We start from the raw sequence: 24,147 nt of genomic DNA, 5'->3' as shown, positions 1-24,147 counted from the left end.
AACCAAGGAACCAAGCTTTAGCTAAGTGATTTTTCAACTCCTGAATGTTTTTGAAAAACTAAGAGATTTACTGCAATTTTTTTGAAAATTTTATAAGTTTAAAAGTATGAAGGATTAAGCAATGATTGGGTGGTGAGGTGGTTAGGGGTCCTTACCCTCTGTCTCTTAGCTATCCTATTATATGTAAAGCTTATATTTACAGGTTTATATTATAGTCTGTTGAGGGAAGTGTTCTTTGTTATATATATCTGGAATCTTCTTCAGCTTACACACAATAAAAGGTTGGAGACAGGTTGGTGGGGTAGATGTCATTGACACATGCTGGTCAGAAGCATCACAGCCTCGCATGGGAAGATAGTTGGCAACTCTCTTTCAGCTCTGTGGATCCAAAGTGGCTCCAGCGTAGAAATTTGTATTAAAACTAGGTTGATGTGCACAGTAGTCTTGCTAAAATGCCATGCAAAATGTGCAACAGATAGTATTCTATAAGTTGCCTGTGTCGCTTGCCGATATGCTCATGACATGCCCATGCTCTGCTTATGTATATGCCCCCTTGCAGCTGCGCACTAAACCTCAGTTTCTGTATATGGTGCCTAAACACCAATTCAGATCCAATTAACCTATTAAATGAATTGACCTTAACAAGCATTAATTGGAGCCATTTAGTAGTTACATGCAGAAATGCCTTGAACCCTATACTTTAACCCCTTTGCTTAATTTCTATGTGCTCAGTTCCAAATTGGTTGTAGCCATGGGCCATGCCTTGAAATTAAGAGCAGGGTTATAGAATACCTGCATTTCCTTCTTAACTGCCATTAGTTAGGCACAAGCATTTATACCAACCTTTGTCAGATGGATGTGGTAAGAGCGGATAGCGTAGCTGGTTTTAAGAAAGGTTTGGACAAGTTCTTGGAGGAAAAGTCTATATTCTGTTATTGAGAAAGACATGGGGGAAGCCACTGCTTGCCTTGTATTGGTAGCATATAATATTGGGTTTTGGCCTGGTACTAGTGACCTGGATTAGCCATCATGAGAACGGGCTACTGGGCTTGATGGACCATTCGTCTGACACAGTAAGGCTATTCTTATGTTCTACGTTAGATGCGAAGGCCCAGGTTCTATACATGTCAACTAAAATATCTGTGCTTACTATTGCAGCACTTAAGCACAGTTCTATAAAGAATCACACTTAGTACCACCTAAGCAACCTTAGATGTCATTAGACATCCTAACTGTTTGGTGCACTGTATTTATGGCAGTGTTTACTTGACTTAAATGCCTGTACCAACCGTATATACTCAAATATAAGCCAATCCGAATATAAACCAAGGTAACCTTTTATTCTCCCATAAAAGTGGAAAAAGTTTAATTTGAGTATAAACCTAGGGTTTATATTCAAGTATAGGTATTATGGTCCAGTGGTAAGCCGGGACAGGAGCAATCCTTCTTTGTCCTGTCCTAACTGCCTCTGCACACCCTGCCCCCTTCCTGAATTGTTGCAGGCCTCCTCAGGCCTACCTTGAGCCCTGGTGGTCCAGCGGTAAGCCAGGACAGGAGCGACTCCTCCCGTGTCCTGTCACAGCTGACTCTGTGTTCCTTGACCCCTTCTCGACTCGTTGTAGGTCTCCCTTGGGCCTACCTTGAGCCCTGGTGGTCCAGCGGTAAGCCAGGACAGGAGCGACTCCTCCCGTGTCCTGTCACAGCTGACTCTGTGTTCCTTGACCCCTTCTCGACTCGTTGTAGGTCTCCCTTGGGCCTTCCTTGAGCCCTGGTGGTCCAGTGATGAGCCCAGACGAGAGCAACCCCTCCCGTCTCCTGTCTCTTGAATCCTGCAAAGGCCTTCCTTGCACACCCTTGAGGTCCAACAATGAACTGGGGTAGGAGCAATCCTCCTATGCTCCTACACCTTGCAGAGCTGCTAAAGAAAATGGCTGCAGGAACTCATGAGGTTGCAGCAGGAACTTGCATTTTCCTCAGCAGCTCTGCACTGGGCAAGTGTGTAGGAGGATCGCTCCTGCCCCAGTTCACCACTGAACTACCAGGGCATTCAACATAAGAACATAAGAATTGTCATACTGGGATAGACCGAAGGTCCATCAAGCCCAGTATCATGTTTCTAACAGGTTCCAAGTAGATCCCAAGTAGCAAAACAGATTCTATGCTTCTTATCCTATGAATAAGCAGTGGATTTCCCCAAGCCATCTCAATAATGGCCTATGGGCTTCTATTTTAGGAAATTAACCAAACCTTTTTTAAACCCCACTAAGCTAATTGATTTCATCACATTTTCCAGCAACAAATTCCAGTTTAATTATATGTTATGTGAAGAAACATTTTCTCCAGTTTGTTTAAATCTACTACTTTGTAGCTTCATTGCATGTTCCCTAGTCCTAGTATTTTTGGAAAGAGTAAACAAGCAATTCACATCTACCCTCCCCACTCTACTCAGTATTTTATAGACCTCTATCATATCACCCTTGAGCCATTTCTTCTTCAAGCTGAAGAGCCCTAGCTGCTTTAGCTTTTCCTCAAAGGGAAGTCATTCCATCCCTTTTATCATTTTTGTCGCACTTCTCTGTACCTTTTCTAATTTCTCTATTTTTTTTGTGATATGGCGACCAGAATTACACATGGTATTTAAGGTGCGGCCATACCATAGAGCAATATAAGGGCATTCCTTTCTTGATAATTCAAGGTAGGCATTTGCAGGTCCAGGAGGTGGAAGGAGATGGGGTGGTAAGGAGCTAGCCAGAACAGGAGACAGGAGGGGTCGCTCCTGTCCCAGCTCACCACTGGCCTACTAGGGCTCAAGGCAGGCCCATGGGAGGCCTAAATCAGGTCCAGGAGGGGGCGAGGGGTACACAGCTGGATGACTCGAATATAAACCCAAACCCCCTGTTTTTGAACCTTTTTTTTGGCTCAAAAATCTATTTATATTTGGATATTCTGTATATGGTAAGTTGTGCACACAATGGTGCCTAAGTCACAAACAGGGCCTAACTCAAAAACACGCTAACAATCCGTCCCACAACCATGCCTATATATAACTATCCCCCTCTTTTACTAAGATGCGCTAACCGATTCGTGTGCGCTAATCGCTAATGCGTCCATAGACTAACATACACGCGTTAGCATCTAGCGTGCACTAATCGGTTAGCGCACTTTAGTAAAAGAGGGCCTATGTGTTTTGGACTAGGTACCTACAACTTTGCAGTAGGCACCTATCTTCCAATGAAGTCCAATTAATGCTACTTACGAGGTATTAATTTAGCCTATTAATTATGGTAGGCATCTACATTGACTAGGCCCGCTGATATAGGCACCTAATTTTAGGCAAACTTTATGGAATTTGGGAGATAATGAACTCCAGGCTAGTATTCTATAAAGACTATACCATGAGGAACTCCTGTGTTAGAATTGCATTTAACCTGCATCATCCTAACACCTAAATTTGGCCTACCTTTACCGAATTCCCCCATAACAGAATAGTACCTAACGCATACACAACTTTCAATTATTGGCAGCAATCACATGCCTAAGTACTACTATTCTGGAACATCTGTATTTTATTAGTGTCCAAATTTAAGTGCTAGCATATAGAATTACCTTTTATGTACATTCTCCCAAGAGGCAGAAACCAGGCCTGGGAATCCAATGGAGATTGATGCTGTTAGGAATGCTTAGTAATAATCCATAAAGGGATGCCGACTTTGTAAATTATAATGAAAGAGAGTAGATCACAGAAGATGAAAAATGTTTTTATTAAAAAGCTCGCTTATGGAAGCCTGTTTCAGGGGCATCAACTGTTGGAGTGGGAGACCATGCAGGTAATTTTATTTTTATTTTGTGTTTTATATGTAATATTTATTGTGCATGTTTTATTGGAAAGCCCCTTGGTTTGAGAACATTCATAAAATAGAAATCACCTATGAATAGAAACATATACCTAATCAAGGGCTACTTCTATCAAGCAGCAGTTGAGCTTTTTACTGTGGGCTGGCAAAATAAACAGCAGCAAGAAGAGAATCCAACAGAAACTGCAGTATATCAAACAAGGAAAAACCAAACAAAAACTACAGGCTATGTACAGGATGCAGGCAATGTTTATTATACCAATGATAGAATGCAGTAAATATACGACCTTATTACCAACCCAAGGACCCGACACGGTCCGTGTTTCGGACAACATGCCTTCCTCAGGGGTCCATGGTACGTAAGGTATGAAACAGACTGCAAAAAGGTACCAAACAAATGCCTGTGTTGATCAATCTACAAAATAGAAACTTCAATATGAGAATCCGACACCTGGCGAAGTAAATACTTATAGGAATTGAATGAGCATCGGAACATTTACCTCACCGGCCCACGGTAAAAAACTCTACCACTGCTTGATAAAAGGAGCCCCAAATCAATAAAATCATTTATGGATGATTCATGTTTTTGAATGTTCTCATCAGTTTGTTTTTAAATTAAGACTTATGTTAAGTCTAATTAAAGTTGTTGTCCCTGATGCAGTCTTCTATAGGTGAACTCTGGCCATGTTGGGCTATTTTTAATAAAATTATTCTTTATCTCCTGTGATCTACTGTCATCATTTGCTCTACTGACTGTGGATCCTACTTGCCTCATAAGAACATAACAGTTGCCATACTGGGACAGACCGAAGATCCATCAAGCCCAGTATTCTTTACCAACAGTGGCCAACTCAGGTCACAAGTACCTGGCAATATTTTTTAAATTATAAAACAGCCAGCAATGGACCTACAATGCAATTCTACTACACACGGAAATACTGCACTAGAGGTAGAAGGTGTGGCAAGCATCTATGGTAATCAATTGCTCATTTGCAAATGTGGATGTAATTGTGTATCAAAAACCATCCCAGCCCAATCTGAGAGATAACTCCGCTGTGCCAGGATTGCTGGATCCACTGTGGGAGCCATAACCAGGTACTGAAATGTATTGATGTGCAGTGTTTCCCATAATGGTCTTAAGGATTAGGTCAAATTAGAATGAGATAATATTCAGTAAACACCCTCGCTCTCTTATTCGCAGCCAGTCATGAAATATGGAAAAAAAAAACTGATTTGTTTTCTATAGTAAATAGCAGGTTTATCCCTTTGTCCAATAAGAATCTCGATGCCAGAAGCCAGATGAGAGCTTTATTACATAGAGATCATTTCAGTACTAACAAAGAGTGAATAGCCTAGTGTCATCCTCTAATATTTCTGTGTTCCTATAACTTATATGGTCAGTTTTCAGTTTCCAATTGCCCTTGGCTGTACTGAAAAATATATTTGTTCATATGGAGGCAGAAAGAAAATGGAGCATTATTCCACAGACCATTTATTCTAGAAACAGAACATCTCGTTAACAGAAACCATCAGCTAGGAAGACTCCCTAGGCCTGCTTAACAAGTCATTGTGACAATGGGGAAGTGGTTTAGGTCTACCATAGAAAAGGAAAAAATAGCATTTCATAGAAACATATGTTTACTTGATTAGGTATATGTCATCCAAGTTAAGATTTATCTTAGATATGTACAATTTCCCTAGCCCTTTGGAGTCTATTGAATGTTTAGTAAAACACTGAGTTAGATAAGTGAGACTGGTGTAACATCATTGTTCTCCCCAGTTCTGATTTCAGGGTCAGATCCAGCACATCAGCAGTAGAATAAATATATATTAAAAGAGGAGAAACACAAGATATAATAGACATTCAAGTACCTAAGGGGTATTAGGAATGCACAAGAAGCAAACTTGTATCAAGGGAATATTCTAGAACAAGGGGTCCAACATGAAAAACAGGTTCAGCATCAGGAAATATACATATATTTTTTTCCACAGAAAGCATGGTGCTTCTATGGCATTCTTTTTCAAGCTAGGTGATAGAGACTAAAACCGTAATGACGTTTAAGAGGGTCTTTAGTCATAAAAAGTGAAGAGAGAAAAAGGCGTACACAGTTAATTAATAATCGCTATTGGACTTACTAGCATAATTGCCAAAACAAAGCAATGGAGGATTAAGTGACTTGCTCAAGGTCTTAAACAGTGGTACTAGAGTTTGAAACCTAACCTAATGATTAAAGCAGTGGTCAAAACAGCAATAAAGTGAGATTTCAAACTCCAGTACTACTGTTTAAGATCATGAGCAAGTCACTAAACTCTACATTGGTTCAGGTACAAACTTAGATTATAATCCTTTTGAGGAATGGGAAGATAATTACTGTACCTGAAAACGTGCCTTGAGCTACTAATGAAAGACATGAGCTAAATCTTAATCTCCTTTCCCCTTAACACAAATGCAAAGAGCCAAGTTGTTGAGCTTTTCTGGAAGGCTGCAAGTACAGTAGTAACTAGGGATGAGCTGTCATTTGAAACCAATTTTATTTGCCAAGAATTTGATATCCTTTTTTGTAAAGAGTATGTGCTATGTGCACATAGAGTTTATTCTTTCTCAATAGTGCACACATGTGCATTATCAGGAAAGACTACCCCCTCTTTTATTAAGGTGCGCTAGCCGATTTAGCGTGCGCTAACTGATTTAGCATGCGCTAAACACTAACACATCCATTATAGTCTATGGACGCATTAGCATTTAGCACACGCTAATATTTTGTGCACGCTAAATCGAATCAGTTACCGTGCGCTAAATCGGTTAGCACACCTTAGTAAAAGGACCCCTATGTACTAAGTGTCAAAAGTGCACTCTGTTTAAGAAAACCGCACACTATGGGGCAAATTTTATAAGAGGTGGCTAGTTAGGCGCCTACCTCAATTAGTAACATAGTAACATAGTAACATAGTAGATTACGGCAGATAAAGACCCGAATGGTCCATCCAGTCTGCCCAACCTGATTCAATTTAAATTATTATTATTATTTTTTTTTTTCTTCTTAGCTATTTCTGGGCGAGAATCCAAAGCTTTACCCGGTACTGTGCTTGGGTTCCAACTGCCGAAATCTCTGTTAAGACTTACTCCAGCCCATCTACACCCTCCCAGCCATTGAAGTCCTCCCCTGCCCATCCTCCTCCAAACGGCCATGCACAGACACAGACCGTACAAGTCTGCCCAGTAACTGGCCTAGTTCAATCTTTAATATTGTCCCAACACCTCCCAATTTGCGGATAAGCTCTCCAATAGCTCAGAGAGATTTTTTTTTTTCTCTGAGCATGTGCAGTGCCCGGGCCCCACTGGGCATGCCCGAGCCCTACCCATTTCCCCCTGCTTCCCCCTAATCCCCAGGATGTTCCTAGCTGTGGCCGGGTCGGCCGTATGGGGAGGCGGGTGGGTTGTGTGGCTGACTATCCTGCTGTCCACGGAGAACCTACGTTACAGTAAATTGGCTTTAATAAGCTCATAATTGAAAAAAAAAATAATAATAATTGGGCAATAAACACCTATCTTCCTCAGTGCAATTCTACAAGAGATAACACTAAAATAGATGTGCTTAGGGGTAGAGAGTGACTTAGGCACCACTAGGTGATTATCTACAGGATTTAGGTACCTGTAATGTAGATCTTTTAAAATCCTGGCCCATATTATATGTTCCTAAGTTTTAAGTAAGTTTTAAGTGTGTGGTGCAGTGGTTAGAACTACAGCCTCAGCACCTGAGGTTGTGGGTTCAAATCTCATGCTGCTCCCAGCGACCTGGGCAAGTCACTTAATCCCCCATTGCCCCAGGTACATTAGACAGAGTATGAGCCCACTGGGACAGATAGGGAAAAATGCTTGAGTACCTGAATGCAAACCACTTAGACTGTAAGTGGTATAAAAATACTAAATAAATAAGTTAGATGCAATTCTGTAGAAAGCAGCTAAGCATGATTGACATGCGATAGGCGCCTATTAGGTGCTATTTGCAGAATTTCCCCCAATCTGCCTCATTCTATGATCTTACAAGCACAATTTCGTACTTAGGGCCTGATTATATAGATAGCGCCAAAACAATTGGCACCAACTAGAACGGCACTTAGTCTAATTCTATCAAAGGTATGAGCAACTTATAAAATCATTTTAAATGCCAGGACATCGCATAATGTTTACGCATGACCATTTGGACCAGTGAAAACCAGGCCTAAATACCTGTGCCTAACTTGTGCATGCATCGGGTGTGTTCTATAATAGTGCACATAAATTCCAGGAACGCTCATAATCTGTCTTTGCTTCTCCCCTGGTGCCACATGAAATTTTAGGCACTGATTCCATGCATAAATTTATGTGCATAAATTTAAATTAAAACCAATTAATTTTAATAATTGCTTGTTAAGCCAATTAGCACTAATTGGTTTGTTTTTCAATTAAGATTGAGCATGCAATAAAATTTGAACACGCAACTCAAAGCACTATTTATAGAATTTGGGGGATAATGTGCACTACGGTAATAATTTACATATGTTTCAAAGTGAAAATATTTTGACTCCCTATGTTTCCTACTGAAAACAGACATTCATATAACAGGGTCTATGTGGAAGGCTAGGCAGGGGACTTAAAAGGCTGGATGTCTGGGCAATACTCATGTTAGTATCAGTAGCTATTTAAATTGTTACAGTGCTCTGTGGGGAGGCAAGGGGGAGGGATGGATGGTATTCATATCTGTATGTGATTGCTTCTCTTCTGCAGATATATATACCCTCTCGTTCTTTGAGATCACAGGACAGAGATGTCTTCGTTTTTGTTTTAATTATGTACATATTGTTGTTATCCACGTAGATGACTGATATGCGGGCTATAAGTGTAATAAATAAATAAAAATAGAAAATAAAATAAAATAAGTGACACATTGGTCCTATATGCATGATGGCAAAGTATAAATTGTCAGACAAAGGAGAATGTCAATATCTGCACAGACATCAAGTGATCAAAAAAGAGCAGAGTAGGCCAGGTCTTCAAACCAAACACACTTTAATAGCAGCTATATCAATTGAACATTCATATAACTCATTAAACATTCATACGACTCGTCTTGGTAAAGTATAAATGACATATATGAGAAATTCTGTCCTGGATAAAGAGAGATATCTACAAGTGATCATGCTGGCAGCTACGTATCCTTGAGTGTACGGTTGACAAGAATAACTGACAGAGAATTCAGCGGACAATGCAGTAACCTTGTATTAAAGTCATGCACTAAAACTCGGCATGCCATCTCGTAATGTAAGTGTAAAGAAAAAAAAAATTCCACCCTAATGCAGTAACCAAATTGTGCAATAGTGGTGCTAACAAGGGAAAGCATAACACACACGGGTCTGCCGTAGCATCAACTGCAGTGTATTTTACTCAACAGTGAACAGCATTGGCAGGCAGAGTTGTATGCAATTACATATGCACGTGTGCTGGAATGCTATTCTACCCATAAATATTGTTGATGTTGGGAAAATTGCAGCTGTGCAGGGTTTTAATGCGCATACATTATGCACATTTGCTGGATTGCCTTTTCCTGCATAAACATCATTATTATTCCCCATAGATATATTATTGTCTTGTTACAAAGTCAGCAGTCCAGCACTCAATGTTAGCTCTGGCCACCCTTCCTTTCAGCTGCTCGTCATCTGCCATTGTTTTTGACCCACTCCCCTTCAAGAAAGCCAGAAGAAGTTATACTTCCTTCATGCTTGCAGTAAAGAGAAGAACAATCTAATTCCTCAGTCCTAGTATTAAAGCCTTAGCATTAAAAAAAATATACTGTGCCGAGTCTATGTGCCATTTGCACATCTCTTGGCATCTAGCTAATAGCTTCATGACATGAGATTTAAACGAGCTGTGCAATCAAGCCAACACAAGTTGTTGTGCACAGCTGGTTGGTGTGCAAAACTCATTTTAACATAGAGGACCCACTGCATTGAGCAAAGTGGTGTGCAGAAGCCATGTTAAGCTGCTTGCTCTATTAAATTGACTCAGGGCTGGACTAAGGCCAACTGAAGCTCTAAGCACAGCCCGACAAAGGTGCCCATCCATTGCTTAACTGACAAAGCATTAAGACTTAGTAAGCACTGAGAAATATTAAACAAAACATCATGTATACAACGATTAGAAAAACACAGAAATCTATGTTGGATAATGAGTGTAGCAGACAGTAGTGAATGAGTTAAGGGCAAGATAGCTAGGAGAAAAAAATCTCTGTGATGCCCCCTTTTCATTGGTGTCCTAAGCACATGTATATTTTGCTTAATGATTAATCCAGGAGTGCTTTTGCTCCTTGGTATTTTTCTGTCACATATACTAGTTTACTATATAATATTTGTATGGATTCTAATCACTTCTTGGTCTGCCAAGATTATCACTAGTTTGTTTTCCCACCTTATCACTTTGCTAATGAAGGATGCGGTGGCTTGAGGATTTTGTCATATGTCACTTTTTCATCTACCCACCACCAGTAGGCTTCCCATAAATTATCAGGAAATCCTGCATGGATGTGGAGACTTACAAACCTTTCATAAAGTCAATATTTGCATGAATGATAAGTGGAACTGCATTTATCAGCTATCTTCGGCATATGCTGTTAAAGTACAGGCACATTAGGCTGGATTTTCAATTGCATTAAGTCAGTTTGGCATTCTCAGCAAACACTGAGGAGCCTGGCTTTAACTGTAAGTTCACAGAAAATGTGCCAATGAAATATTCATGATTTCTGCACAGAAGTAAAAGCTGCTGTCAGGTCTGGGCGGCACTGTTTGATAGAAGATGCCCTGAACTTCAAAAGCTTCTGCAACCATCTCTCCAACATTAGAGGATTCCCTTAGATCCGGAAAATTATCCTGTGTTGATCCTGTCCATTTAATGGACTAATTCGTTGGGGGGGAGGAGGATTCAGAATTTTAAACAACAACAAAAGCTATATTTAAAAAAAAAAAAAAAACCTTTGATGATAAAATTAGAAGCAGGAGATTGTGAAAAGCAGTTAAAGTGCACTCTGTAATGACAATATACATACAAGTATAAATACTGCTTAATCGGTGCCTTCCTTTATAGGCGTCAGAACAGGGGGGACCATAGGGGCCGTGGCCTCCCCCAAAATTGGCACTGGCTCTGCTCCCTGCCCTGCCATGTCCTCTACTGTCCTGTTGTACCTGCTCTGCCGATCCCTGGTGGTCCAGAGGTGCAGCGGGCAGGAGCGAGCTTACCGCGCTCCTGCCCTGCTGCTAACCCGGTCGTCGGTGGCTGGCGCGAGTCCTGCTTTCTTCAGCTGCCGAGCGGCACCAAGCAGGAGTGTGGTTTGGCGCTGCTGCTAGGCACTGAGTGGCTTCCTGACTAGTTCCCGTGAATTCTCACAAATTGCTTATGGGCCCCCCAAATAAAAAAGTGTTCCACTGCCTATGCCTTCTTTCAGCAGACATGAATAAAGTTGTGTAGTAGCCGTGTTAGTCCACTTTTTAAGGTAACAGAAACAATCCAAAAAAAGATGATACCTTTTTATTATTAGTCCAATATGGTTTATGGGTTTTATTTATATCCCGCTTTATACAAAGCGGGTTCCAAAAGCATATACAATAAAAAGGCGTCATCTTATTCTCTTTTTGTTGGTTTGTTTTATTTATATTTATTACCTTTTTTCAAGACAAAATAGCAAGTTAAAGATGCTACTACATTGGTGAACATAGTGAGGCTGATATTCGGCTCTGTTTGGTGGGACCAGGAATGGCTCCCGGCTGGCCAAATGGCACATAGCCAGCTATCTATGAATATTCAGGCAAGCGGAATGGCTCGTGACCGTCTATGCCATGCGACGTTAGCAGTCACCACCAATATTCAATTGCTAGATAGATCCATCTAAGAAGCAGATTTATCTTTGGCCGCTAGGACTTAACCAGCCAGCCATTGAATATCGGCTTAGCCGGCTATGTCATGGCCAGTCAAATCATAAGAACATAAGCAGTGCCTCTGCTGGGTCAGACCAGAGGTCCATCATGCTCAGCAGTCCACTCACGCAGCGGCCCATCAGTGATCCTCTATCCATACCCTTCTATTCCCTTTTCCTTCAGGAAATTGTCCAATCCCTTCTTGAACCCCAATATAGTACTCTGTCCTATCACGCTCTCTGGAAGCGCATTCCAGGTGTCCACCACCCTTTGGGTGAAGAAGAACTTACTAGCACTGGTTCTGAATCTGTCCCCTCTTAATTTTTCCAAATGGCTTCTTGTTCTTGTAGTTTTTGAAAGTTTGAAGAATCTGTCCCTCTCCACTTTCTCCATGCCCTTCATGATCTTGTAAGTCTCTATCATGTCCCCTCTAAGTCTCCGCTTCTCCAGGGAAAAGAGCCCCAGTTTCTCCAATCTTTCAGCGTATGAAAGGTTTTCCGTACCTTTTATCAATCATGTCACTCTTTTCTGAACCCTCTCGAGTATCGCCATATCCTTCTTAAGGTACGGCGACCAATATTGGACAAAATACACTAGATGCGGGCGCACCATCGCCCGATACAATGGTAGGATAACTTCTTTCGTTCTAGTTGTAATACCTTTCTTGATAGTACCTAGCATTCTATTCGCCTTCTTAGCGGCCGCTGCGCACTGTGCCAATGGCTTCATTGTCCTGTCCACCATTACCCCCAGATCCCTCTCTTGGGTACTCTCACCCATTAACAGCCTCCCCCCACCCATCGTATAGCTGTACTTCGGGTTCTGTTTCCTACATGCAAGACTTTACATTTCTCTACATTGAACTTCATCTGCCATCTTGTTGCCCACTCTCCTAGTTTGTTCATGTCCCTTTGTAAATCTTTGCAGTCCTCTTTAGTCCTGACTCTACTAAATAGTTTGGTGTCATCTGCAAATTTTATTACTTCGCACTTCGTCCCTGTTTCTAGATCATTTATAAATACATTGAACAGCAGTGGTCCGAGTACCGACCCCTGCGGAACACCACTCATGACCCTCCTCCAGTCCGAGTAGTGGCCCTTCAATTCCACCCTTTGCTTTCTACCCGCCACCCAATTTTGATCCATCTATGTACGTCACCTTCCACCCCATGGTTCTTCAGTTTCCGTAGTAGGCGTTCATGGGGTACCTTGTCAAAGGCTTTTTGGAAATCAAGCATATGATGTCTATGGGGTCCCCTTTGTCCATCCGTTTTTTAATTCCTTCGAAGAAGTGCAATAAGTTCGTTAGGCACGATCTTCCCTTGCAGAAGCCATGTTGGCTTGTTTTCATAAGTTTATTCCTTTCTAGATGCTCATCGATGCTGTCTTTTATCAGCGCTTCCGCCATTTTCCCCGGAACCAAAAGTCAAACTTACTGGTCTGTAGTTCCCCGGGTCACCTCTCGATCCTTTTTTAAAGATGGACGTAACATTAGCTATCTTCCAATCCTCCGGGATCACACCTGTTTTCAGGGATAGATTACAAACCTGCTGTAGTAGTTCCGCTATTTCCTCCTTTAGTTCTTTCAATACCCTAGGGTGGATTCCATCTGAGCCCGGAGATTTGTCAGTTTTTATCTATCTGCTTGTGTATATCTTCAAGGCTTACCTCCATGGATGTTCATTTTTCTGCTTGATCTCCTTTGAAGATTTTTTCAGGTTCTGGCACGTTGGATGTGTTCTCTTTTGTAAATACTGACGAAAAGAACATGTTTAGTCTGTCCGCCACTTCTTTTTCTTCCTTCACCACTCCTTTCCTATCCCCGTCATCCAGTGGTCCCACCTCCTCCCTTGCCGGCTGCTTCCCTTTAACATATCTGAAGAACATAGAAACATAGAAATAGACGGCAGATAAGGGCCACGGCCCATCTAGTCTGCCCACCCTAATGACCCTCCCCTACCTTTCTCTGTGAAGAGATCCCACGTGACGATCCCATTTGGCCCAATCAGGCTAGCCTCTCTTCATATTCTATTTTTGCTCCTCTAACCACGAGGTGACATTCATTTTAATGCTTCCTGTGTTCTTTCCAGTTCTCCCCGGTTTTGTACTTTTTCCATTTCCAGAATGAATTTTTCATATCTCCTATCGCTTTCTTCAATTCTTTAGTTATCCACGCTGGGTCTTTTGTTCAGCTCTTTTTGCACCCTTTTCTAAACCTAGGGATATACAGATTTTGTGCCTCGCTCACCGTGTCCTTGAATAAAGACCAGGCTTGTTCTACAGTCTGCAATTTCTTTGAGCTGTTCCTAAGCTTCTTCCTTAGCATTACTCTCATCACTTCATAGTTTCCTTTCTAGAAGTTAAAAGTTGTCACTGTGGTTCTCTTTCCCTTCGATATTCCTACTTCAGCTTTGAACTTGATCATACTGTGATCGCTGTTTCCCAACGGTCCCACTACTTCCAGTTCCTTTGCAGATCCTCTTAGTCCATTAAGGATTAGATCCAGAGAGGCATTCCCTCTCGTCGGTTCTCTAACAAGCTGCTCCATGAAGCAGTCCTATATAGCCTCCAGGAATCTGGTCTCCCTAGAGCAGAGGTGCCCACACTTTTTTGACTCACGAACTACTTTTAAAATGACCAAGTCAAAATAATCTACCAACAATAAAATTTTAAAAAAACACAATGCACAGTGTACACATAGAATTGTTAATTATTATTCCTATTCCGGGGTTTTTTCAAAGAGGTCAAAACAGATGACTCTATGCACTGTCACCTCAGTAACTACCATACAAAAATAGACAAATACCCACCCCCCCTCCCTTTTTACTAAACCACAATAGCAGTTTTTAGCGCAGGGAGCTGCACTGAATGCCCAGCGCTGCTCTCGACGCTTATAGGCTCCCTGCGCTAAAAACCACTATTGCGGTTTAGTAAAAGGGGACCATATTGTAAAATATAGACAGCAGATATAAATTCAGACACATTTTGATCACTAAATTTAAAATAAAATCATTTCTCCTACCTTGTCTGGTGATTTCATGAGTCTCTGGTTGCACTTTCTTCTTCTGACTGTGCATCCAATCTTTCTTTCAGCCTGTATGCTTCCTCTCCTCCACACCTCATTCCCTCCCCCAACTTTTTCTTCCTCTCTCCCTGACCTTTCTTTCTTTTTCTCTTCATGCCCCCTTTCTTTTTTTCTGTTTCTTTTCTTTCCTTCTGTCTCCCTGCCTGCCACCTTTCTTTCTTTCTCCCTGCCCTTCCCCAAGCCACTGCCGCTGCCATCGGGGAACAGGACCCAAACCGCCACCAATGGATAACAGGCCCCAAAGCCGCCGCCGCCACCGCCGCCACCCCATGCTCTCCCTGCTTCGGGCCGACCAGCTCGCCAAGGCAAAGTGAGTCGATCACCCAGGACTCACTTTGCCTTGGCGATCTATCGGGCCGATCAGTCTTCCTCTCCCCGACATCAATTCTGCTGTCAGAGAGGAAGTTCCACCCAGCCAGGCAGTGATTGGCTGGCCCGAACTTCCTCTCCGATGGCAGAATTGACGTCGGGGAGAGGAAGACTGATTGGCCCGATAGATCGCCAAGGCAAAGTGAGTCCTGGGTGATCGACTCACTTTGCCTTGGCGAGCTACCCATCAATCGCGATCAACCTATTGGACACCCCTGCCCTAGAGCATTGTGAGTTTCCAAGACCCCAGTCTATCCTGGGATAGTTGAAGTCTCCCATAACAATCGTATTACCGCTTTTGCATTCTCGCTTCATCTTGGCTTTCATTTCTTCATCGTTTGTTTCGGTTTGCCCAGGTGGACGATACTACAGGCCCATCTTTATCTCGGGCCCTTTCCTTCCAGGTATTTTAACCCATAGTGATTCCAATTTGTTGGTCGTCACTGCTGTGTCGACTCTGGTCGAATGTATGTTTTCTTTTATGTATAGGGCTATTCCTCCTCCTTTCTGACCAGACCTGTCTTTGTGATAGAGTTTGTACCCCGGCAGTGCTATGTCCCATTTGTTTTCTTCATTCCACCATGTTTAAGAGACCCCAATGATGCCTAGGTTCTCTTTATTGGCCATGACTTCTAATTCTCCCATTTTATTCCTCAGGCTCCTTGCATTAGTATACATGCAATTTAAGTCCTAATATTTTTTTGTCTTCATTTTCTTTTCCTGTGCTACGATCTTCTTATCGTCCTCTTCTTGATCTGTCAACTCTTGTTTTTTGTCCGTTGTGTCTTCCCAGCATTTTTCCCACTGAGTATCCTCTCGGGATACCTTCTTCCGAATCATCGACACTTGGTCGACTGTCGGCTTTCCCCTTCTTCTTAGTTTAAAGCTTGCTCTATTCCTCTCCTGACGTTGTTTGCTATAAGTTTAGTTCCCGCCGCACTCAGGTGCAGTCCATCTCTCCTGAAGAGCTTGCTCTTGCCCCAAAACATTGTCCAGTTCCTCATGAAGAGGAACCCCTCTTCCTCACACCATCTCCTCATCCATGCATTTATTGATTGTAGTTCTGTCTACCTCTTCACATCTGCCCTCGATACTGGTAGGATCTCTGAAAACGCTATCTTCTGAGTCCTCATCTTCAACTTCCTTCCCAGAATCTTGAACTGTTCTATCAGTGCATTTCTACTGTAGTCTCTCCTGCTGACATCATTTGTCCCGATGTGGATCATCACTGTAGTCTCTTCCGTCTCTGCTCCTTCTAGGATCTTTTCAATTTTGTTGACGATGCCTTTTGTTCTCGCTCCTGGGAGGCAGGTCATTAGTCGATCCATATCTCCCTCCTGCTATGTGTCTATCTACTTGCCTTAGGATTGAGTCTCCCACTAGGATCACAGACTTTCCCTTTTTCAGTTTATGCTCTGGTCGCAGGTCTATGTCCTCGGTGTGCTTCGCTGCTTCTTCTTCTAGGCATCGGCAAGACCTTGCCTCCCCTTCCTGCGGGATTCCTCTGTAGGTTTCTTCCTTGGAGTCATCTTCCTCTTGTTCTCTATTCCATGTGGGTGTATCTTCATCTTTCCTCTGATGTTCATGTTCTTCCACCCTCCTCCTGTGGACCTCCTTAATTAACTCCTCGAGCTCCCTGACTTCTTCCTCAATGTGTCTCTCTCTCATGAAGTCTTCAGCTGTCCTGATTGGGTCTTCTGCGATGTAAAGTCCTTCCAGTTCCTGTATCCTGTCCTTCAGCTGCCTAACTTCCTTCTTCAAGCTTTTCAGCTCCCGACACTGACTGCATACATATGACTGCCTCCCCGAGGGGAGGTAGTCATACATATGACAGTCTGTGCAGAACACTGGAAAGCTTATCTTCTGAATTTTCACTGCTTCCATTGCTGCCACCTTTTTGGACTACTCTCTTTTATTTCACTGGTACCTTTTTGCTTGTGTGAGTGTGTGTTCTCTTCTGTGCCTGCTGCTTGCTACTTCTCTATTCCCTAGTTATATGTTTTTTTCCCTATATGCAATCCTAACGTGCCACGTTTGTCTAGTGTTGACTAGTGTTATGGTGTTCTGTGTTGATTAGTGCTGGTGTTCCTACTTTAAGTCAGTAGTTTGCGTGTGTCCTGCTGTTTCGTATGTATGTGCCCTCTGCAACTGCTGTGTTTTTGCTTTTATGTACTTGTTTGGTTATTTAGCTGTGTTATTTGTTGGCGTCCTTATTTTGCTGTCCTTCCTTGGTGTCCTTAGGTATAATGACTCGGCCCTTCTTGAGGCCCTTCGCAAAGGCGCTCTCGCTAAGGTAAGCGCCGTTGGCTCCTCTCCTTTTAAAGGGGAGCTCGGCTTCTATGTTCTGCTGATGTCGGAGGGGTAGGCGGAGCTATCTCTCGCCTCTGTCTCTCACTGTCTCCTGCCTACTCTCTTTCCGATCTCCTTCCTGCTCCCGACTCTCCCCACTGCTGGTCAGCCACCTCCCGACTCTCCTCAGCTGCCTCCGACTCTCCATACAGCCCCACTCCTCAGGGCAGTGATCGCCTCACCGTTGGCTCCTCTCCTTTTAAGGGGGAGCTCGGCTTCGATGTTCTGCTGACATCAGAGGGGTGGGCGGAGCTATCTCTCGCCTCTGCCCCTCACTGGCTCCTGCCTACTCTCTCTCCGATCTCCTTCCTGCTCCTGACTCTTCCCGCTGCTGGTCAGCCGCCTCCAGACTCTCCTCAGCTGCCTCCGACTTTCCTTACAGCCCCACTCCTCAGGGCCAGGTAAGGCGCCTGCATTGAATTCCCAGCTTCACCGCAGACTGTGGGAGACAGCCAACTATCTCCTGCAGTTTGAATATTGGGCCAATTGAGTTAAATTGCTGTGCTTGAATGATATCCTTGTGTGTCTTCTTTTGTTGGAATGCATGTTGCAACTCTTTCCTATTTATTTACAGGTTTCTTTTCTGAGTTTCTTTTTTGTTATGTGTACTATATCATTGTAAACCACCTTGACATGTTGTCAGAGGAGGTGGTATAGCAAATTTCAAATAAATGATAAGCTACCGGTACACTTCATTTCTCGTCGTGAATTTTGTGCACTGCCTGTTATTGATATTTTAGTGTTGAAATATGAATAATTGTGGGAATATAGTGATGGTTCCCGAATCCACTGGTCTTTACTATATGACGTTTAAGTTGCAGCACTGAGCACACTCATGATATATATATAAAAAAAAGATTTTTCATATTTTTTGAGATAATTTAGGGGTTAGAGTCCAGGCTTCTGGCGCAGAGGTTTAGGGTTCACATCCCAAGCCATCATTGGAGAGCAAAATCTTTTTTTCTTTATTCATAAAACCTACTTTATTTAGGTTTCATTTTTATTTTGTGGTTTGGATATGGCTTTTTATTGAACAGCCACTAGTTTTGGGCACTGAATATTTTGGTACATCATGTATTGGAGCTAGAGTAACTCATGTCGAGGAAAAGTAGCCTAAACATTTTGCTGAATATATTTGTCCTGGTCCCTTAGTAACAACAGTCTGTGACGTTCCGAGAGAACTCAGGTGTAATGAGAAAGCTGATAGCATAAAGCTTGACATTTATATTGCACAGTGGACTGCATCATATCATGCAGTGGGTAACAGTACACCAGGCAATGAATGGCAGATGACCAGGCAGTGGGTTGCGAGTGTTCCCTCTAAGCTGAGCAGGTGTCCTCCAGCTGCATTGCTACCACTAGGGGGTGGAATATTTTCAGTCGCTAAGGACAGGTATGTTCCCTGGAGTCCTGCAGAACTTGCCTGTCCCTCACAATTGAAAAATGTGACAGTAAAACAGCACCCTCTATTGGTGAGACTGTGGGTGGAGGACTCCTGCTCAGCTTAGAGGGAATTAAAGTGTCATGGGCATCCAGCTTAAGATCTGTGCAGTGGTGTTTCTGGGGTGTTCTTATACACTGTTACTACTGGTACTATTATCGCTTTGATAGCACTGCTAGACAAACGGACATCTAAGAAACAATCCCTGCTCAACAGAGCTTGCAATCTATTCAAGACAGGCAAAGAGGAGATTAGAGGGTTTCATTTATAGTGGGAATGATTAAAGCGACATGGATATTAAACAGGTGGCGGCTATAGGATTAAGATTTGTTTGCTGCTAGGAATGACCTACAAAATATCTATTCAATAATAAAGGGAAAAAGAATAGTGACGTAGATTTGAGCCTATAAAATCATACATAAACATTCTAACACCACATTGTTTTTCCATTTCTTTCAAACAGTAGTAGTAGAATATTGATGGATGGAGACAAATTGAATGAATTCCTTATACAATTATCAGAAAGATCAGTAATGACAAAATGAGCTCCTGTTCTTTCCATTTTTATGTCATTTGCTCAGTCATCTAGGTAACAGTACCAGAATGCATTTAAATCTCTGCTACATCTGTTACCTTTAAAATGCATTATTTTAAAATTTTTTGATGCTGTTCTCCCAAGGGAGCTCAGATTGGTTTACAAGAATTTATTCAGGTACTCAAGCATTTTTCCCTGTTTGTCTTGGTGGACTCACAATCTATCTAATGTACCTGGGGGGAATTAAGGCCTAGATTCACTAAACTTACCGATCCTGTAACGATGGTCGCAAAACCAGTTTTACTGGTTTTGTGATCGTTCGTGTTCCCCGACCCGATTCACTAAACTACTGTCCGATGAATCTCCTGTCTAATCCAATGCACCCATGCAAATTAGTAAAACCCCATGTCAAGTGATTGATTCATTAACAATTGCTTGGCTATTTTGAATCAGATTTTACTATCCTCAAACCCGACTGCTGCAGACCTGCCTGTTTTTTGTTCATTTTTTTTATGGCACTGATATTTTGTGTGTATTAAATATACAAAATATCTGGCCAATTAAAAAAAAAAAAAAGAGCAAAAAAAAATTTGTAACCCCCCCACCCCCGACAAATGAGCCCCCCCCCAACACAGCCCGTGCCCCCCCCCACGAATAAAAAGGTAGGAGGGATGCCCACTCCCTCCTGCCGGCAAATACCTCCCCCACCCCCAAAAAAACCCCAGCAGGAGGGATGCCCATTTCCTCCTGCCACTGGAAAGCAGATGCGGAGGCTACCTCCCCCCTCTTCCTGTCCCTGTACCTTTAACAAGTTGGGAGCAGGAGAGGTGCTCAGTCCCTCCTGCTCCGTAGGCCTCCTCCAATGTAATGCGGGCCTTAGGCCCCACCATGGTGTATCATGTGATGCACGGGGAGGGGCCTAAGGCCCTGGAATGGCTCAGTTACCTCAGGCTTCTCCATTGGGAGGGGCCTGAGCTGCCTGAGCCAATGAGGGACTTCCTTATTGATTGAGTAGGGGAGTTTGCATGCAAATGATTTGCACCTCCGTGCAAATCATGTGCATACAAACAAGATAGTGAATCAATCACTGTTTCCAAATCAGCAAGAGAATTGGCCAACAGTGATTGAATCGCTATCTTTAGTGAATCTGGGCCTAAGTGACTTGCCCAGGGTCATAAGGAGCAGTACAGGTTTGAACCTACAACCTCAGGGTGATGAGGCTGTAGCTTTAACCACTGCACCACACTCTACCCATCAGCTGTTTAGCATTATTTTGGGTTTCTTCTATGAGTCCTACTGTATATAGTCCAAATAACTATTCATGATAATGTAGTTTTGGACCAGGGGCTTTCCTCTCCCCCTCGTACTGTTCCCTCTAAGCCAAGCAGGATTCCTCCAACTACATTGCTGCCAATGGAAGGTGGCGCTTTAGTACTGTATCTTTAATCACTAAAGACAGACAGGTTCTCTGCAGAAATTTACCCAGGTTTTAGCATCAGGGGAGCGAACAGTGTAAAACAAAATAAGCATCAGCATGAGTAGATTTATAAAACTGTTTTCTTTGGAGGTCCATTTGAGAGGGTAGCTTCTCCCCTAATACCTTTTCTAGCTAAGCCTTTGGTTCTCTAGAGTCATGCAAAGTTTGTCTGTCCCTCACTATTGAAAATGTGATAGTAAAACAATATCTTCCCTCCCCCCACACACACTATCAGGACTGTAGGTGGAAGACTCTCACTCAGTTTAGAGAGATCAGTGACCCCCCTTTGTTGCAAAATAATGCTAAGGTGGGGAACTAAAAAATATTGCATCATCTTGCATCAGTAAGAGCCAATAGCATATAAGTGTTAAAGTTTCTATGGCTAGCAGGTAAGGTCAATCCTTAGCAGCATGGGCAACATTAACTGGGGAGACTAGATGGACCAGTGTACTTTGGGGTTCATTTACTAAAGGGTGTTTAGTCCTTAATGTGTGGCTAGTACACTCTAACAGGCTAGTACAGAATGCATTAAAGTCTTTTGTGGTATTTTGCCTATTTGCATGAAAGAACCCACACGTTATCTAATTTTTAGAATTAATTTTTAGAGGGGGCATATCAGAGGCAGAGAGTGGGCATTCCTGTGTTAACCGGATAATGCAGCATTAACACAGGAGCACTTAGCACCATCTAAATAGGAGGTGTTAAGTACTCCCACATTACTTCTTTGCATGTACCATTTGCTAATGGGAACATTAACACGTGACCTGCAATTAAAACAACTGAAAAAGCTCTAAAAACAATGCCACATTCAATCTGGGTTTACCATGCAGGAAAGTCTCTCATCCTGTGTTAGGCCTAGATTTTGCCACAGCTTAGTAAAATGACCCCGATGTTATGCTATTATGTTCTTGCTCTTTCATACAAGAAAATGCCAATAGATGTGTTATTGGCATATTTAAGATTCAGCTGGCAGTGATCAGTGTTTTTCTGATCATGGACAGCATTATACCTGGAAATTCAATGCTAGGCCATGTCCAGGCTCCAGCATTGAATATCTGTGTATACAGAGCTGCCAAATTTTGTGCAGTGCCTGTTGGTTAAGTATGAATTTGGCACTATGAAGAACAGCATAAAGATAGAACTGAATATCTTGTGGTCCTATTTATGCTGTTATATGGTTAAGAGCTGGAAATCTGCACATAACCAGCCCCTGGAACACTCTCAAAATAGCCAGTTTCATCTTGGACGCTAACTGGACATTTTCAGAAGCACTGTCTTGTTAAGTAGTGCTGAAAATGCCCTGTTAGCCCCAGATAGGTCATTTAAATGGCTAGGAGCCTCTCCTGGACTTTAAATTTGTTTTAAATATTATTCCCAGGGTCTTTGGGGCAAATTGATGTTACTGGATATGAGTGATAAGGCCAAATGCACAAAACATCAAACATTTAAAACATGTTAAAAAAAAAAAAAAAAAACCAAATTAGGATGCAATAAAAATCTATTACTCTCTCTCCAGCACCCTCCTTCATAGGTATTCTGAGGAAGGACTGGGCATCTCAAAACAGCATAGCACTCTCCTGGAAGGAGCCAGACTACCCTTACGAAGTCGTTCTGGATTATGAGATCAAATATTATGAGAAGGTTGGTGTTTTGATACCTCTTTAGACCTTAAGAATACCAAGAGTACACTGTATCTGAAGTAGGTCACAGAGTTTAACTTTCAAACTTTAAAAAATGTGCTAACATCATCAGCCAAGTATATACTTTAAAGATTCTTGCATTGTTTTATTAAATTTTTTCTGATTTGTAACTACTTTTATCATGTATGTGCCATCCAATTAGGTAAAATGGTCATCGCTCATATATAATTAAATTGTACCTTTTAATGTTCATAATTATATGAATAGCATGTCTTAATGCTTAATAGTTTTGCTAATTTAGATTCAGCCAACACCGATTGCTATTATCATCTGTGAGGCAAATATTTAGTAGTGCTGACGCATTATAACTTTACATGAATAATTAGCCATTTAAAGTTATGCATACATTCAGTGGTGATGTATAAGTGCTACCTCTGAATGGATAACTTATATAACATATGGGTTGTGCTCCTTTTAGGTGGAGCGCATGAGCAATTGCTCATACATTTTACATGGATATTAGATGGTCCCCCACAAAAATGCTAACTTGGCTCGACTTTCAAAAAAAACATTAAACGATAAAAAATATATTAAACTAAACCAAATCAATTGCCATATATGTGACGGTTTCTTGATAAATATACAGAAGTGCATTGCTAATACTGGGATCAAAAATTGTTGGGTTTTAGAACTTGTTGCACACACAGAAAAAAAAATATTGCACGCAACTGGCCACTCCTTAGGGTACCGTAACAGAAGCACGCTGGACCAAAACGTGCCAACAATCCCACGCAGGACGTTTGCACGCCAGATTAAAACAGTAACTTTTAGCGCTGTGAGGGGGAGTTTCCCCCTCCCATTTAACTTACAAGTGTTTGCATTCACATGGACAGATCACTTTCTCCTAGAATTCTGCCTGAACCTAACTGACATAGACCTGAACTCCAAAGCCACCAAAGACACAAGACTAGTCCGCAGGAAAACAAGACCTGATTTCTTCTAGAACATAGTGTCAAAATCACTCCCTTCCCTCTCAAATAACACCACCTAAATGATAAGCAACTGGAACAAAATCATAGTCAAAACCCTAGATACTATATCCCCCCTCCACCCACACATAACAAAATCAAACTGAACTTCGCCCTGGTTTACGGAGTCCTTAAGATTAGACAAACAACTATGCAGAAGTCTAGAGAGGAAATGGAGGAAAAACAAGACAGCAGAACACAGAACACAATGAAGAGCAGCCATAAAGAAATATAAGGACAACATATCCGAAACAAAGAAAAATTACTACGCCAGTAAAATAGGAGGCAACACTACCGACAGCAAAAAACTGTTCTGTCTAGTATGACAACTGACATCCCCCCCAAACCAAGAATCTGCAACCTTCTCTAATAAAATCTCAGCCCAAGAACTTGCAGATTTCTTCCTCAACAAAGTCAAGTTGGTCC

General features: G+C 42.1%; 1 protein-coding gene across 1 annotated transcript in view; it reads left to right on the top strand.

Annotated features, from left to right (window-relative positions):
- EPHA6 (EPH receptor A6) overlaps positions 1-24,147 on the top strand; it is an 895,964-nt gene that overhangs the window by 639,244 nt on the left and 232,573 nt on the right. The window contains exon 6 of the mRNA XM_033941517.1: positions 22,570-22,694. Coding sequence (XP_033797408.1) covers positions 22,570-22,694 — 125 coding nt within the window. The remainder of the gene's footprint in view (positions 1-22,569; positions 22,695-24,147) is intronic.

The sequence above is a fragment of the Geotrypetes seraphini genome, chromosome 4 (genome assembly GCF_902459505.1).
Source record: "Geotrypetes seraphini chromosome 4, aGeoSer1.1, whole genome shotgun sequence".
Taxonomy (NCBI): domain Eukaryota; kingdom Metazoa; phylum Chordata; class Amphibia; order Gymnophiona; family Dermophiidae; genus Geotrypetes; species Geotrypetes seraphini.
The sequence above is the reverse complement of the archived record's forward strand: the minus strand, read 5'-3'. Positions and strand labels throughout refer to the sequence as shown.